The sequence below is a fragment of the Thamnophis sirtalis genome, unplaced genomic scaffold (genome assembly GCF_051295495.1).
Source record: "Thamnophis sirtalis isolate CommonGarterSnake01/CBP01778 unplaced genomic scaffold, rThaSir2_p1.2 scaffold_12, whole genome shotgun sequence".
Lineage (NCBI taxonomy): Eukaryota > Metazoa > Chordata > Lepidosauria > Squamata > Natricidae > Thamnophis > Thamnophis sirtalis.
The window spans coordinates 48,933,467-48,952,136 of NW_028261392.1; the positions used below are offsets into that span (position 1 = coordinate 48,933,467).

The 18,670-nt window shown below is 39.7% G+C and overlaps 1 protein-coding gene across 1 annotated transcript in view; it reads right to left on the reverse strand.

The window, feature by feature from the left end:
* Positions 1 to 18,670, reverse strand: part of RS1 (retinoschisin 1) — a 51,193-nt gene that overhangs the window by 29,548 nt on the left and 2,975 nt on the right. The window contains exon 2 of the mRNA XM_087726352.1: positions 4,296 to 4,321. Coding sequence (XP_087582478.1) covers positions 4,296 to 4,321 — 26 coding nt within the window. The remainder of the gene's footprint in view (positions 1 to 4,295; positions 4,322 to 18,670) is intronic.

An 18,670-nucleotide genomic window follows, 5' to 3' on the forward strand; every position in this document is an offset into this window, starting at 1 on the left:
ATCTTAAGCAACTCCAATTAATAAGAAGTGGAATGTAACAACAGAGAAAGATCAAGGAAAAAGCACTGTTTTCTCACTGACAACTGATAACCTAATCTTGTCTCTGCAGCAAGTTTTAATTAACCAACTGCCATAAATTAGAACTTGGAAAAGCTGGAGGCGAAAGAAACATACCCGGGTTTGGCTGTATGCAATTGCGTTCCAATTTATATATTTTGAGCAACTGTGGCCAATGAGACGTGGAGAGTGGCAAGAGGGAAAATAATAACAATGTCAAGAGCTGGGAAAATACGAAGTTTTTTCTTTTCTTTTTTTCTGCAAAAGATCAAGATAGTTCCAGCTTCTCTTCCGGTTTCATATTAGTTGAATTAGCTAAATTTAAGATGGATCAGAACTTTGAAATAAGATCTGTATAACTAACTGTAATTTTGAAACTGGATATTAAGGAAGAACAAAAGACCAAGATGGCTCCCATCGTTCATCTCCACAGCAGCTGAATTAGATAAATTTAAGATGGACCAGAACTCTGAAATAAGAACTTTATAATTAACTGTAACTTTGGAACTAGACATTATGGAAAGGTGGGAATTTGAAGAACAATGTGAAATTATAAAAAATATGCATAAATCATTAAAATCAAGCCTAAATAGAATTCTGAATCTAGAAGGGAAGGAAGAAGGGGGGGAGAGAGATAATTAAGGGGTAGAAATGGTTGGAAATAAAAAGCAGACAAAAAACTCCATTGGGTTTGGCAGTGATATAGGGAAAATTAGTATAGGGAAAATTGAAAAGGAGGGATGTGTCCCAACAAAAGGAAATAAAAAGCAGACAAAAGAGATTTCAGAGGTTGACAGTGGCATAAGGAAAATTGAAGGAGGAGGTTATGCCCCAACAAAGGGAAATATAAAATATTTCTTTGATGGTGGTTTGGGGAGAATTGAAGAAGGTGGACATGTCAAAACAAAGAAAAGGGAGAAGGCAGGAATAGAGAAGTGGGACAAAAGACTTACTAGGAAAAAATCAGAGAATTAGAAATTGTTATATGAGAAAATACAAAGCTGAGATAAGGGGTTTATTCCTAAATATGACAATAAAATTAAATTGCTAACTGATTGATTATGATAATGGAAAGATAATTAAATAAAGATTAAATATATGGAATATATGGGGAGATTGTAAAGCAGTTTGTGATTCACTTTTATACATGATAATTAAACTGAGTTGCTAATTGATTGAATATGACGATAGAAGGACAATTAAACATGGACCAAAATATACAAAACATGGACATATATAGAATTTCTAAGATGATGAACAAAGTGAGATGTGTATCGCTTGCTATATAGTAGATTAAGGGAATTGTAATGAACATTGAACAGTAAGGATTGCCATTTATAGAGAATTAAGGGTAACCTAAACCAAGATATGGAAAAATGGAGAGGGAACATGAGATATACTTATATTGAGAAACTATTGAGATTTAAAGACAGAATCACAAGGTGGAGGCGTGTAAGGATGCATAATTATATGAATATAATGATTTCATTTCATTTATTTCATTTATTTGGTTTGTATGCCGCCCTATTCCCAAGAGACTCAGGGCGGCTAACAATAAAAAGGGGAGGGGATACAAAAAATAAAAATAAAAAAACAGCAATTTAAAATTGAACAACAGTCGTAACCTCGTGTGGGGCTGGATAATTCAACAGCCCCAGGCCTGCAGGAACAGCCAGGTCTTAGTTGCTTTGCAAAAGGCCGGAAGGGTAGTAAGGATCCGGATCTCCACGGGGAGATTGTTCCATAGGGCCGGAGCAGCCACAGAGAAGGCCCTCCCCCGGGGGGTCGCCAGCCGACATTGGCCAGCAGATGGAATTCAGAGGAGGCCGAGTCTGTGGGATCTAATAGGACTTTGGGAGGTGACTGGCAGGAAGCGGTCTCTCAAGTAACCAGGTCTGATACCATGTAGGGCTTTAAAAGTAAATGATGAAAATAGCTGGGAATTGTAACCAGGTCTACATCTCGGCCAAAATGAGGCTGGGGGTGGGTGGGTTTAAAAGAATGTGACTATATACTTTGTTTTCCCTCTTAAAAAAAAAGAAGGAAGAAGATATATGTTAAAATTAAATATATATATTGAAAAGGAATTATAAATACCATCAACATAAAATGGAGCTTGCTCAGAAGCTGAAATACACCAAGTAAATGAGATGAAGAGTGTGAAATAGAGGGGAGAGGTAAGGGAAGAAGAGAGGGGTAGGAGAGAGAGCAGGGGGAGAAGAGGAGGAGAGAAAGAAGGAGTGGAAAGAGGAGTAGGAGACAGGAAGGGGAAGTAGAGAAGAAAAGGGCGACAGAGGAAAGAAAGGAGATAGGGAGGAGGAGAGAGGGAAAAGAAAGTGATGGATAGGGTATAAATATGTTGTATGGAGAGAAGAGCCAGTGATAGTTTTGGGGGGTTGATGGTAAGATGAATTGACATAATATTGAATAATACAAAATAGTGTTGGTTATTTAATGGTATACACATGGTTGTATGTTATGAAAATGGAAAAATAAAAAACTTTATTAAAAAAATCCAAAGTAAAAAGGAATCAAAATGTATTGAATGTTGCCCTATTTCAATTCAGTTTCATATTGCCAACAACTCAATTAAGGTAGAAAGAATACAGACTATCAGGCAAAAAAAATGAAATCCTAAGAAAGGACCCCAGAATGACTCAGCCTGATAAAACTAATCTGGAACCTAAGTTCACCATTTTGTTCAGACTGTTTAGATCAGTGTTTTTCAAACTTGGCAACTTTAAGATGGGTAGAATTCCTAGCATAGCTGGAGAATTCTGGAAATTGAAGTTCATCCATCTTAAAGTTGTCAAGTTTAAAAAGCACTGATTTAGGTATAAAGATTTCCTATAGAGAAGGGCCAACCAAATCACTACTTCCTGGAAAAATATACATTAGAAAATTAAGATAATGTTAGTTGTCCAGACCAATCAATAATGAAAAGAAAATACTGACAAAATTGTGGAGCTAATTTCATGACTCAGGGTAATTCCTTACATTAGTTTCTTAACCTGGGTTGACCTCTGCATTTGTTTCAGTGGTGGGTTGCAGATGGTACGCCCCAATACAGGCGTATTGGTGCCTGCTGGGAGCACCAGATACCCTTTCGGTACGGTCCTCCGGAGGCCTACCCATCCATCCGTTCTCCTTACCGGTATTTGAGCTGTTTGGGGTTTCCGAGCATGTGCACAGAATGTACAGCGCCTGCGCGATGCTTCACCAAGCAGCTGGAGCATCGCAGAGTGTGCTGGTGGTAAGTATGCATGTGCATGCTGTGCGCATGCGCGCGCATGCTGCGTGCATTCATGTGGTGGATGCCCGGCCCCATTGCACTGTGCAACGGGATCCGGAACCCAACACTGATTTGTTTGTAATTATCTTTCTGAAACATTCTTGGATATGCTATTCAAATGGATTGATGATTGTTGTTTAACATTTTTTATTAGCTGTGTGGATAGGAAGTGGTGAAGTTCCCTCAAAGCCTCTCATTTCTGCTTGTTAAGTAGAAAACCACTGGAAAGCAACAGAGTACACAGCAGTTAGTGTGAGTAGGCGAGCAGATTCTAAACACAAGGAAAAGCACAAAACATGAAAGCCAAGCATGCCATTTTATAAAAATTAGTCTTGTGGAGTTAAGTGCCTGCACCCTGATGGAATCATAACAAAGAACAGGAAAAGGCAGAAAGTCACATGACTCACCTCTGTAGCAAAGAACCAGTCCCTAAATTGTGGCAGGAATGGAAGGGAATGTGAAGAAATGGCAGCTTGTTATGCTTTTTTGGGGGGGAGGAGAGCCCCCTGCAAATCACTTTTGTAAATATAGCCTTTCCAAAAAATAAACTCTTTTTTTTAAAGATATGCTGCTGAAGGCTGAATTAAGCTGAATCAAAATTATAAATCAGAATACAGGGGAATTTTGGTGTAAGACTGATTGAGCGAAGGATGTGTTATATCATGTTTGCAATTTGCATGATGACATCATTAGATTGATCACTCGGACTATGATGTCACTGCATAAATCATATCATCACCCAAAGGATATTGTTTCATTTCCATCATTTCCTTAGAAATAAAATTATGCAAATAACCTCAATCACACTGCAATTTGATCCATCCCATATGAAATTCATTGTATTAAAATCCAGACTACAACATATTTTTCAGTGGGGTGGAAAAATCCACACAGAATAAAATTTTAAAGGTGCTTATATAGCAGGCAAAAAATGCAAAAGACTTACCTCTGCAAGTGACAATGACAGCATGACTAATAGGTGTGATTTTGCCGCAGAAGTGAAAAAATAGCAAAACAAAAAACACAGTCAAAACACAGTCAAAGCACTGGATAGGGAGGGATGGAAATTGGGAGCAAGTACAAGGATAAATCATATGGTCACTCATTTGGCACTAAGTATTATACCAAATATTTTCTCAAAAGGCTGTTTCCAAAAGGGAACATGAAGCAGGCCAACATTGTTTGTTGACAATGCAACCCACAAGGCACTTAAAAGATACTTGCCATAACAATAAAATATAATTAACCCAAACAGCAGCATAAGCCATTTAAAATAATGGCTAGAGCAGGGTCTCTGTTATATAACATTAAAAGGCTGAGCTGCAATCTAAACTTTGAAATGTTCTATAAAGAGTACATTTTTCCTGCCCTGCCTTGCGTTCTGGCTTGCTCCCCTTCCCTTTCTCCACACTAAGGACAGCAATTCTTAAGAACAATTATAGCTCTAATAAAACACATATAACTTTCCTGGTAACAAAGAAAGACCTCTGTATTTAGGTCAATACCTACAAACAAGGCATTTGCAAGAGGGGAAGGTGTCAAAAAGTCAAGATGATTATCATCAATGCTCTATTGAAAGCCCCACCTTTGTATTGAAAGCTCTTTTTATTGAAAGTCCCACCTTTTTATAAGAAGTATTACTGGTAATATCACTTTATAAAGGCTTAGTAAGACCACATCTAGAATACTGCATCCAGTTATGGTCACCACACTATAAAAAAGATTTTGAGACTTTGGAACAAGTGCAAAGAAGAGCAATAGGATGATTAAGGGCTTCAAGACAAAATACTACCTTGATGGTTGCAGGAATTGGGTATGCCCAGTCTAGAAAAAAGGAGGACTAGAGGAGACATGATATCATCATTCCAGTATTTGAGGGGCTGCCACAAAGAAGAGGAGGCCAATTTTCACCAGAAGGTAAGACAAGAAACAATAGATGGAAACTAATCAAGAAATTAAGCAACCTCCTAACAGTGAGGACAATTAACCAGTAGAATAGCTTGCCTTCAAACATTGTAGGTACTTCATTACTGGAGGTTTTTAAGAGACTGGACAGCCACTTGTCTGAAATGGCATAGGATATCCTGCTTGTGCAAGGGGCTGGACTAAAAGACCTCCAAAGTCCCTTCCATCTCTATTCTCTTCCATGTACGTTGTATGTGCAGCACATATAAAACTAGAACATTGTGTGGTCATAGTCACCATCATAAAATTTTGACACTGCCCGCCTGCAAATGCCCTTACTTGTTGAAGTTCCATCTATTCCAGACAAAGAACATGTGTTTTTGTTCTGTGAAGTAAGCAGAAAATGCTGCTACACAGGAACAAGCATGGCAAATACACAGAATTTTAGATCGTGCATTCTTAGAATGTGTAAGATCAAGAAATACATTTTTGATAGCACTTTATATGCATATTTCAGCCAGATGCATTAATGCTGCTGGAATGTACATAAACAAACACACCACATTAAATAAAGCAAGATGGAGATTTAACTCATATAGGCCCAACTTTGTATCTGAAATTAGACCATGGGTTAAACTGTGGTTAAAGCAAATCACCACAACCTTTCTAAGGGTTGCATGGGAATTTATCTTTCCATGACAATTTTCTCTTCCAACCTGGTATTTTACATGCACAGTATTTCCCTTCTATTTCCATGCTCCCTTCCAGATACATTATTGTTCTCTGATTTATGAAGAATCTTTATAATTAGTTGCTTAAGTCCACGTAATATTGGTTAATAAATTAACATTATACATTTTCTATTCAGATACTATCATTTCTGAATTTTAACAGCCAAGAAGTGGTATACCTAGTTAAACAGCCAAAGAAAACATTTGTCGTGGCATTTACCCCCAACCAGAATTGCAAGAATGTCCAAGAATAAATCAGAAAAGTGTTGGAAATGTCATCAGATACCGGGCTCATATTACCACATGTGGTGGACTTGCATTGAAGCTAAAAGATACTGGACTAAAATCCACATGTGGTTGGAGAAAATGACACACAAGTAGACTTTAAACCAGAGGTCTTTTTATTGGGGGTCATACAAGAAATTTATAACAAATACTTAAAATATCTGATTGTAAATGTGTTAACAGCAGCCAGAATCGTATTTGCAAAAAACTGGAAAAATGAAACAATATCAAAACAGGAAGAAGTTTTTCGAAAAATAATGGACTGTGTTGAAATGAGTAAATTGACACTTGAAATTAGAGAACAAGAGGATGAGCAATTTTATAAGATATGGGACTTGTTTTATCAGTGGCTGGGGAAAAAAACTTGGAAATGAAAAATGTTTTACTCATGCTTTAACTGAAGGAGTTAAATGATAACACAATCATGCTGTGAAATAAATTAACAATGATCATTTATCATTTTTTTAAATCATTTTATTAAGATTTATAGGCCGCCCTTCTCCCTGAGGGGACTCAGGGCGGCTTACAATCACAGGGAAGGGGGTACAATGAAAAACTGATATATCTATGAATTGAATACTTTAGAATGTTTTGCTTTAAAAAGGATAAGGATAATAATGATTTTATGTATACTTGATAGAGGATTGGTGATATAATGTATAACGTTAAGAATATATTAGAATGATATTTTGTTGTTGATAAATAATTTTAATAAGGGAATAATTGAAAATTGGTATATATATGTAGCGACTATCTAGAATATTTTGTTAAAAAATGAAGGAATAAGATTTCTGTTTGAATGTATGATGTACAAGGATAATAATGAATATAAGCATACCTGATAGTTGATTGGTGGAATTATGCATAATTGAAAATAGTGATATACAAATATAAATGGTTGGTAAAAAAAAAATTTTTTCTATCACATGGGGATTATATAAAGGTATACTGTTATCAAATAGACAATCAAGAATGTAAGGGAATCATGATTTACTGGAAAAAAAATAATACTAATTGTAACTGAACATATACTGTACAATGAAAGTGAGGTATTTAGTTATACTAGATGAAAAATTTGAGATGGTAAATGTTATTCGAGAATATGGATGTTAAAACACCTGTAACCAAACGACATGCTTTATGTGATGATGTTTTTTTTGTTTTCTTTGTTTTTTTTATTGCTGTGTGTATGTGTTGTCTATGTAATATATATATATATATATATATATATATATATATATATATATATATATATATATATATATATATATATATATATATATATATATATATATATATATATATATATATATATATATATAAAAGAAAACATTTGTCTTTCTCCTAAACAGTAGTGCCAAATAACAGATGGAAAGAGGAAACCCAATAGGAAAAAAACAGTCTTGAAATAAATCACATTGTATTGATGATGCAGTCTCCAATGAGCAGATGTGGCAGTTGCAGAGAAAATAAAAGAATTTGTGACCCACAGTTACAGTGTAAATATTAATTGAAAGGGAGAACTTCTGCTCCAAATTTAACCTCTGTAAACTATCAAACCTGGATACATAGGGGCAAGAATCATACTATGTACTATATTAGAAATTACTGATCTATTTGTAAACCATGGGTAAACTACACTAACTAGAGAATTGTGCAACCAGAATATTAATATCAATATATCATAGTTATTATATGTTGGCTTGTGGGCCTTTGTCTTGGTCTTTCTTTTATGACAGACTAGATAAGTTATGACTCTTGCGTCATTATTTCAGATATGTTTCCTTATTAGATTCCTGAATGCCTTCACCAATAGCAGCATTTCCAATGTACTTGAAAAGTTCTTAAAGATTCAAGGAGATATTCAGATTAAGATTGAAAGTAATTCATGTTGAACTGTATAGTACAGACAAACATCAGAAGATAACCAAAATGTATTATAACATTTTGTATTATGTCATAAAATGTTTTATAAAACTTAAATTCCATGGGAGTTATGGGTCTTGGATTTTGGTTGTATTCTGTAAGTGAGCCCAATAGCCAATGCCACCTGGCTATTACCCAGGGGAGGGCCTTCTCTGTGGCAGCTCCGGCCCTCTGGAATGAACTCCCCGCAGGGATTCGGACCCTCACCTCTCTCCAGGCCTTCCGAAAAGCCGTCAAAACCTGGCTTTGTCGGCAGGCCTGGGGGTGATGAGTTCCCTCCCCTCTCGACATGTATGGTTGTGCGACTGTTGCCTACTTTTATTATTTGTATTTTGTCTTTTATGTTCCCCCTTTTTTCCCCCTTTGAATTGTTCACCGCCCTGAGTCCTCCCGGAGAAGGGCGGCATACAAATAATAAAATACCAATACCAATACCAATTTGAGGTATCTTACTTCAAAAGATTTTGCCCTATGATGCAGTTTCATCCAGTTAAAGGTTACAAACACAAGCATTTTACTATTATATACATAAACTTCCCTGGAAACATTCCATCAGACTAAGGAATGGCCATAATTATCCAAGTAGCTCCTGAACAGATCAAGTTTTAGTTCTACATCACCTGATAGAGATATTGATAGGTGTACATCTTTCCTGTATGAGATATTTGTGGATTTTAGAAGTTTGACTTAATTTTGAGGCCTTTTTAATGAGAAAATATTGAGCAGTGCATGTTTTCCTTATTTAAAACTATACAAAGATTCCAGAATCAGATCAAATCACTATATATAGGAGAGTCTGTATTTTAGCTTCATTCCCGTGCTACTTAAATATGAACCCCTTGGCAAAAAGATCCTCAAATTTAAATCTCCAGCCTCTCAAAACAGCAAATGCCAAAATTTGCTATATGCAAATGATAGTTATTGTTTTAAAACTCCAGTTGACTTTAGATAAGCCTTCAGAATCATAGTGCAATATTGCAGAGAAAACTAGCTGCTAATTATTTTTAAAAGTTGAAAGTGAATATTTTTGCCATCCCCAGATATACAAAGCTGACTTAGATAAAATAGGGGCAAGTGATAGAGAAAGTGAGAAATTTTAAATACTTGGAGTGCTTCAAGATTTGGGCTTGTGGAAAGCACACGTGAACTTTAGCAAGTCTAAAATTACTGATAGAAGACAATATCGGTAGCTCATGTTTGACCTCACAATTCCAAAGTTCTTTAACATTGATAGGATATATATTTCTGCAACTATTCAGTGCTAGACCAAATAGTGGTAGACTGGTGAAAATTTTCAACATCTGGTCTCTGTAGATTTTCAACATCTTTTTTGATTCATCAAGGCCAAGAAAATAAACGACTTTTAGCAGAATTCTACGAGACATGTTAGAGACAAAGTGAATCATCCTAGATGGCCACTAGTTAGTTATATTATATCACTTACTTTGCTATTTCAACCTATTTTTAGGGCCATGTTTAATAACTTTCCTTTTATTTGAGAGAATAGCAATAGCAATAGCAGTTAGACTTATATACCGTTTCATAGGGCTTTCAGCCCTCTCTAAGCGGTTTACAGAGTCAGCATATCGCCCCCACAGTCTGGGTCCTCATTTCACCCACTTTGGAAGGATGGAAGGCTGAGTCAACCTTGAGCCGGTGAGATTAGAACCGCTGAACTGCAGATAACAGTCAGCTGAAGTGGCCTGCAGTACTGTACCCTAACCACTGCGCCACCTCGGCTCTGAGAATGAATGAATGAAATATCTATAGTTTGCTGATGTTCATAGCTTCATCCTTCAGGTGTTCCTACATTGTTCTCATAAAATGTTGAGATTTATTGATTGCTTATAAAGGTAAAGGTTCCCATCGCACATATGTCCATTTCAAAGCCAAAGAGCCAGTGCTGTCCGAAGATGTCTCCGTGGTCATTTGGCCGGCATGACTAAACGCCAAAGGCACACGGAATGCTGTTATCTTCCCACCAAAGGTGGGTCCTATTTTTCTACTTGCATTTTTACATGCTTTTGAACTGCTAGGTTGGCAGAAGCTGGGACATGTAATGGTAGTTCACTCCATTACGCCGTGCTAGGGTTTCAAACTGCCGAACTGCCGACCTTTTAGCTGGCCACTGAACTACCGCATCCCTTTGTTAATCATAAAGAGGTCTAAAAAATACATTTCTTGAAACTATACAGTAATAGAAGGATGAACTGAATTTTTCTTATGAGAAATGAAAGGAAAGATACATTCAATCCACTTTGTCCTTACCTCTCGATATTTATTTAATAGCATTATTCTTCAAAGAAGAATGTTCCATTTTACAAAGCAATCTTAAATTATGGGACTGTATTTCAAAATTGGCTCTATTCCCCAATCTAGCATTCAGGTTTTAACCATAAAAGAAAAAAAATTAATATTAATTTTATATTAGTGATAGCACAAATTGAAGTGCACTTAGAAACATTTGCAATATGTTTTATTCTCAATATTCTGGAAACGAAGGAGAAACATATAAATGGAGATACATCTAGTCAAAACTAAAGCAACAAAAAATTGACCACTTTACAAATACCATAATTGTTTGTCTAATATTGTTGTTTTATAAAATGCTATATGTACAATTTGATTTGCTCAAATAGGCATTTTTAATGCATAGAATTGAAAAGCAGAGTTTAGTTTCCTTGAAAACAAAGTTACAAGCTACCGAATTCTAGTAAATGGAGTATAAAGGTTTCCTGTTTAGGAGAAATAATCGATTCAAAAAAGTTGTTTAAAATAGAAGAAATTCTCAATATTGTACAAAATACAAAATACATTATTCATTCTGGATTTTTATTTCAACTATATCAAAAAGATTCCAAAATTACTAGTTTTCAGGAGAAAAACCTAGAAAAGGGGAAGAAAAAAATAGGCTCCAAATATATTTTGCCACATAAAATATTTTTGTTATAATAATTTATATGCCACCTACTCATAGACTCTTAGTAGCTGAAAGCATTACCATGCTGAAAGCATTAAAACCATGTGTCATATAAGATAAACACCTGAAAATCTATTTAACTGCATTCTATTTTACACACCTTCTTCTCCAAAAGCCCTGAAAAAGGACTGTCTTCTAAAGAACATAAGTGAGGGCTAATAACAGAAGCAAACTATTCCATATTGAGGGAATCAGTATTGAAAAGGCCACCCGCTGGGCCCCAACACCATGATTCTCTATAAAGTGAAACTTCTCCCTGGTTGAATCATGTAAATTCCATCTGGAATAGACCACGTCAAAGACAATGAATGCTTGAAAGATGTAAGGTTTCACAGGAAATGATCATGTCTTTTGATCATGAGTGGATACCTTGAAAAGCAAGAGACGTTGCAGAAATCCATGTGTCTCACCGATGCATAGAGTGGATTGATTGAATACAATGAACCACTATCTAAATCACGGGTGTCAAACTCAATTTCACTGAGGGCCGCATCACCATTATAGTTGCACTGGGTGGGCATAGCTGGCCGAATGTGGCCGGCTTGATATCGTTCACTGTGGGGGACCAGGCAAGGCTGGAGAAGGATCTGGAGATCTCCAGCAGAGGAAGGCGAGACCAGGGTGAGCTCAAAGCCTCATCCACCAGAGGACCCTCACTGTCCCCAGGACAAGAGGCTGAAAGGGGGGGGGCATTGGGAAGAAGAAGGGACCTGGCCCATGGGATGAAGTACGCAAGTGCAGTGCACGTGGGGCAGGGCTGAGTGTGACTTATTGGACATTCTGGCTCATATCCAGCTGGCCATTGCTATCAGTCAATGAGCAGCCAAGGAGGCAATGAGCTGCAGCTCCTACCAGTCATCGCCAGTCCCTGCGTGCTCACTGTTTCCTGTGTGTGCACCCAGGGGGCACACCCAGCTGGGGTGGATGGGCCAGGGCCAAGGTGGCAGGGCTGCCCCCTTGCTGTTTTTAGGGCAGCCCTACAGGCCAGATCTAAACCCATCGCAGGCTGGAACAACCACTGGTGGAGGAAAAGAAAGAAACAAAATTTGTGGAAAAGATAACGACTGGACACAAGACATCCCAGGGGTATGCGCCTGAGATCCAGCCCTAAGTAAAAGGCAAACAAAAGCAAAGACTGGACAGGAGACGTCCCAGGGGATTTGTATTTGTATTTATTATACTTGTATGCCACCCTGTTCCCAGGGGGACTCAGGGCGGCGAACAAACACATGGGGAAGGGGGCAATACAAAAACAAACGAGACAAACAGGATACAAAGACAAATTAAAAACTACACAACAATCAACAATTCGAGTGGGGCTGGGAACTCATTAGCCCCAGGCTTGCCGGAACAGCCAGGTCTTGACGGCTTTGCAGAAAGCCTGAAGGGTGGTGAGGGTCCGAATGTCCATGGGGAGATCGTTCCAGAGGGCCGGAGCAGCCACAAAAAAGGCCCTCCCCTGGGGGGTTGACAGTCGACACTGGTAGCTGATGGTATCCGGAAGAGGCCTAATCTGTGGGATCTGATTGGTCGAAGGGAGGTAATTGGCAGGAGGTGGTCTCTCAAGTACCCAGGTCTGATACCATGTAGTGCTTTAAAAGTAACGACTAGCACCTTGAAACGCGTCCGGAGTCCAATAGGCAGCCAGTGCAGCTCGCGGAGGATAGGTGTAACGTGGGTGTACCAAGGTGTACCCACAATCGCTCGCGCGGCTGCATTCTGGACAAGCTGTAGTCTCTGAATGCTCTTCAAGGGCTGCCCCATGTAGAGCGCATTACAGTAGTCCAGTCTTGAGGTCACAAGGGCGTGAGTGACTGTTCTGACGGCCTCCCGGTTCAGGTAGGGACGCAATTGGTGCACCAGGCGAACCTGGGCAAATGCCCCCCTGGTCACAGCTGACAAATGATGTTCTAAAGTCAGCTGTGGGTCCAGGAGGACTCCCAAATTGCGAACACTGTCTGAGGGGTGTATAATTTCACCCCCCAGCCTGAGAGATGGAATACAAGGCCAATCTTTGGGAGGGAAAAACACAAGCCACTCGGTCTTGTCGGGATTGAGTGCAAGCTTGTTCACACCCATCCAGACCCTAACAGCCTTCAGGCACACATCACGTCAGCCGCTTCACTGAGTTGGCACAGGGCGGACAGATACAGCTGTATCTGCATATTGGTGGTATTTTATCCCGTGCCACCGAATGATCTCACCCAGTGGCTTCATGTAGATGTTAAACAGGAGGGGGGACAGGACCGAACCCTGCGGCACCCCATACTTAAGGGGCCTAGGGGTCGACCTCTGCCTTCCAACCAACACCGACTGCGACCTGTCCGAGAGGTAGGAGGAGAACCACCGAAAAACAGTGCCTCCCACCTCCCGCAACCGCTGCAGAAGGATACCATGGTCGATGGTATCGAAGGCCACTGAGAGGTCAAGGAGCACTAGGACGGAAGCATGACCCCCATCCCTGACTCTCCAGAGATCATCGATCAGTGCGACCAAAGCAGTTTCCGTGCTGTAGCCAGGCCTGAAACCAGACTGGAAGGAATCCAGATAATCGGTTTCATCCAAGGACCGTCGGAGCTGAGAGGCCAGGGGTAAGGGGTATCTGCCTGAGATCCAGCTTTGAAATGGGAAACTGGCAGCAAAAAGACATTCATCATCGATCAGTGCGACCAAAGCAGTTTCCATGCTGTAGCCAGGCCTGAAACCAGACTGGAAGGAATCCAGATAATCGGTTTCATTCAAGGACCGCTGGAGCTGAGAGGCCAGGGATAAGGGGTATCTGCCTGAGATCCAGCTTTGAAATGGGAAACTGACAGCAAAAAGGCATTCAGTCAAGAGCAACACAGTTGCCAAAAAGAACCTGCCCAAAGACACACCAATAGGTAGTATTTTAGCTAATTTTGAGATATTAGTGGGGATTAGATATAGGGATCAAAGACAGTCTTTTTTCATTATTGTATGTTTGTCTGGCATCTCCAGAGACACTGCCCTGAGAGGAGAAACAGAGGAGCAGCAAAGACAAAGGCATAGGGCTACTCAACACACGAGGAGTGGTTCTTCATCATCATTTTTTTCCCCTAGCAACAACAGCATCTGAAAACTAGAAACACCTGGTTGTATGAACAGTGGGGTAAGTCAGCATATTGCAAATGGCCCACAAATGTTTTCTGGCTTGAGGCCAGCCAAGCAAACATTTGTTAGTTTGGATAATGGACAACAATCTGCTGTTAAAGGGGAAGGTAAAGTCTATGTACCTGAGATAGGGGAAACATTAGACAATGTATTGTATTAGATCATAATTTGTTGAGGACTTCCAGTTTAGATAGCCAAGGGTATGAAATAGTGTTTGCTGGAGGAAAAGGAAAGGTGGAAGAATTCATGCATGAGAGGTTAAGCAGGATGGTCTGTACATACTAGTAAGGCAAGAGAATAGTTGTGCATGAACACTTACAAACATTCCCACATGTGACAATTGTGTACATTTGTTGCACAGGAGATTGGGGCATGCAAGTTTTAGAATACTGCAGAAGATGCCAGTCCTAGCTGAGGGACTTAAACTAAAGCAACGCAAGATGTACTTAGATTGCGCTGTTTGTAAAGAGTCAAAGTCTAGGGTGTATCCTGTGAGTAAGAAAAGCCCTAGGCAAACAAACACAGACTTACAGTTGATTGATTGGCCCTATGGCACCCTCTTTAGGAGGAGCTAGATATACCCTAGTTGTAATGGATGACTACACAAGATATGGGTTTTGTTATCTGCTAAAAAGCAAGACAGAAATATTGCAACAATTCAAGCAAGGATAAGACTTGTAGAGAAAAGGTATGGTTGTAAAGTATGCCAGTTGCAAACAGAGAGGGGAACAGAGTTCATGTCTGATAATTTCCAAAGATGGTTAAGGAGTTTAGGCATAAGGCATAGACCTATGAATGTGTACTTGCTATCTGAAAACAGAGTGGCTGAAAGATGGAATGGCATATTGCAAACCATGAAAGACTCACTGCTAGCAGATGCAGGAATGAGTAGAGTATACTGGGGGGAAGCCATGAACACAGTGAATTATACAATAAACAGGATATGGAGTGTTGCTATAAATGAAACTCCATATTTCCTATTATACAGTAGAAAACCTTCGATGGCTCACCTAAGAACATTTGATAGTTATGCCTGAGTACATAGTCCCAAAGGCACCAGGAGAAAAGGACAGAAAAAGGCCAGGAAGCTTAAATTTGTTGGTTATGAGCCAGGTTCAAAGGGATATAGGTTCACAGATGGAACCAGAAAAGTGTGTCAGGGTTCCAAAGAAACACTGCTAATGAAATAAAACTCTAAGGTCTGAAGTTCCTCAAAGTTGCAATTTGTTAGAGATGTCATGTTGGCACATCTGAGAAAACCCGAATCTGAAAGCTTCCAGGTTTTCCGCACCCAGTTGAAAATTCACAACCCTTGCCCCACACCCACAAGTTCATCACATGGTCCAATACAATACTCCAATGCAACTGAAGATAATCCTCAACCATTCCCATCCAGGTGCAAGCAAGTGTCCTTGATTCCCAGAAGAAAGAATGTTGTTAGGCTAAAATTCTACCACTGCAAGTAAACCCCCTCCCAAATTCCCAGGCTAACATATGTGGCAGTCAGGAATCTGCAAAAAGGAAAAAAAATGGCTTCCAAAACTGACAAAGTAGTGATTTCACGGTCTGCTAGTTTTGCAGAACAATATAATTGGAATAGGTTGCATGCTAATTCTGAGGTGTTTATGCCAACACATAGCATGAGTTGCATAGGAGAAGCTATGCAAAGTCTGATGAAGGAGAGATAGGAAAGCAGGTCAGAAGTAGACTTAGAAGAGGATAAACATGAGATAAAAAGTGGAGAAACAGAAATGCAGGAACAGATGATACCAAGAAGATCTGAAAGAAGTAATAAAGATATGCCTCCTGATCAGTTCACTGCAAGTGGGGTTAGAATATGTAGTGTTCATTATGAACCCCTTAATTACCAAGAAATGGTGAACAAGATTGCAATGGAAAATAATGGGACAGAGTGTACTGAGTTATTAGAAAATGAAATTAGGAGCAGTTCCAGCAGCAGTAGTAGTAATGGTACTAGTAGTGTTTGTAGCAGTCAGAGTAGAAGCCGAAGCAGGAGGCGAGGATATAATAGAGATAGAAAGCATCATGAATATCGCAAAGTGTTTACAGCTTTTCAGCTTTAAATGGGAGGAGTGTCAGGGTAATGATTTAAGCACTGGCCAGCTACTACGATGATATGATGCTAGAAATGGGTCAGCTTTTGGGGCTGATATCACTTTAAGAGCTTGTAATAAGAAGAGGAACATATTTCTCTCTCCATGTATGCTTCGGTGGTGTAATTGCTTATTTCTGTTTGTTTGAGGTCTGACTAAAGGAAGTGTATGTATATATTTGTTGTAGATAAAACCATTATTTAAAGACAAGCCTCTTTTTACTGTATTTGCTCCTGGGTTGTCTCACATAACCACACTGTGCACACACTGACATGGATACATCACTCCAGAGTAAAAATAAAATACTCATGATCTGCCACTCCTGACTTTTGAACTGTGTACCTGTCATTTCTTCTGAAGATGATTTGGGACTTAAGTTATTGTTCTGGAAACAAAAGCCTCTGGAATCATAGTTGCATGGGACAAATACCACCTCCCATAGTTGTTCTCTCAATTAGAAATTTCCCCCGAAAGGTATTATGGTAGTAGCTACACACACTAGAATTAGGAGAGTTGCCCAATTATTACCACTAGCAGATTCTGAGGTGGAGGCTAAGATATTAAGAGAAATAGATTTTGCAACTATCAGGATAAGACCATATAATTTGTTATGTACCGTAGGTGTGTTCCTCCCGCCCACCTATATTACACCCACTTTATCTGAAGGGAAGATTAGAAACCATAGGGACCTTGAACAATCCAGAAAGTACCTGATGGACTACTAACCCTTAACTGGCTCAATGGGCTCTGGTCCCTCAATAATGCCATGTATTGTATACAGGCAGTGGTGGAAATCCTAGCTAATGAGACTGGGGAGCTTTTTTATTGCTGCAGCAAAAGAACAAGAAGTCATACGACAAATGAATAGAATGGCTCTAGATAAGGTATTGGCTTCCAAAGAAGGGGTTTGTGTGTGTGTTAATTGAACATATTCCAGACAAATCAGAGGAATTCTAAAACTAAGCTGAACATATAGCAAATATAGCTGCAACCCCCTCCCCCATGAAGGAATGGAGAGGCTACTGGCATTGGCTGACAGGATGGTTTGCCTGATTTCAGCTGGTTAAGAACCTTAATAATGACCCTGGTAGGTATAATCATTGTTCTCATAATCACTTCTTGTGGATTATACTGCCTTCTGCTTTGCCTTTCTGCCTGTAAGCAAACCACAGTACACGGATATTGATGTTGGGTGAATTTTGGAAAATCAAATCATTTTCAGATTCAAGTTGTGTGTGGGGTGGGTGGGTGGGGGTGGCAGGATGATGGTCTGTCTGCTAAAACAAGGCAAAGGTATGGCATACACTTGAAAGGAGACCAGGGAACCTGTAATTGTGGAGTCTGTCCGGCAAGAACGAAGAATGCTTATTCACAGGGAATATGTATGTGTAAGTTTGTAACAATTTTGGGTAGTTAAAAAGCTGATAAAAGAAACAAAGAGTTAGGCATCTTGCAGACCTAGCAGAAGTTAGGAATAGAGATGGCCTAGAGGAACTAGAATGTGTATTAGATCAGTGGTCCCCAACCCCCGGTCCGCGGACCGGTGCCGGGCCGTGGAGTACCTGGCACCGGGCCGCACAGTGGCCGGGGGCCATGATCGCTGCAGCGGCCGGGGGCCATGATTGCTGCAGCGCAAAGGCTCCTGGGCCGTGCGCAAAAGCTCCTGGGCCGTGCGCAAAGGCTCCAGGGAAGAGAGCCCCGCGCAGGTATGCAATCAATGTGTCGTCGCGAACAACGCCCCCCCACCCCTCCGCGCGCTCAGCGGGCCACGGTAAAATTATCAAAGGCTGACTGGTCCGCGGCGATAAAAAGGTTGGGGACCACTGTATTAGATAACTCCTGAAGCATTCTTTAGCCAAGCCTTAGGAATAGGGATAGCTAGAGATCAATAGAATAATTGTTAGATCACTACTAAAATGTTTATTAGATTATATTTCTTATATATCCTGCCTTATCCCACCTGCTGCTTTAGTGAAAATGTATAAAGCTTTCTTAATTCTATTGTTCGAGGTTCCTTGGCATTTTGGCCAGAATCCTTTTTCTTGGAGTTTTTCCAATAAAAGGAAACAAAACCTGCACCTCATGTCTGGTGTTCTTCATCAGCCTCGACACCAGGCTCAGATCCGAACTGGGAACAACAGTACATTGACTTGAGCCTGTGTGTGCACATGAAGGCTTTTTGAGGATGGGATCAGAAATATCTCTTCCTCTCCGAAGAAAGCATTCACTGCCTTCTGTAGCCATGATA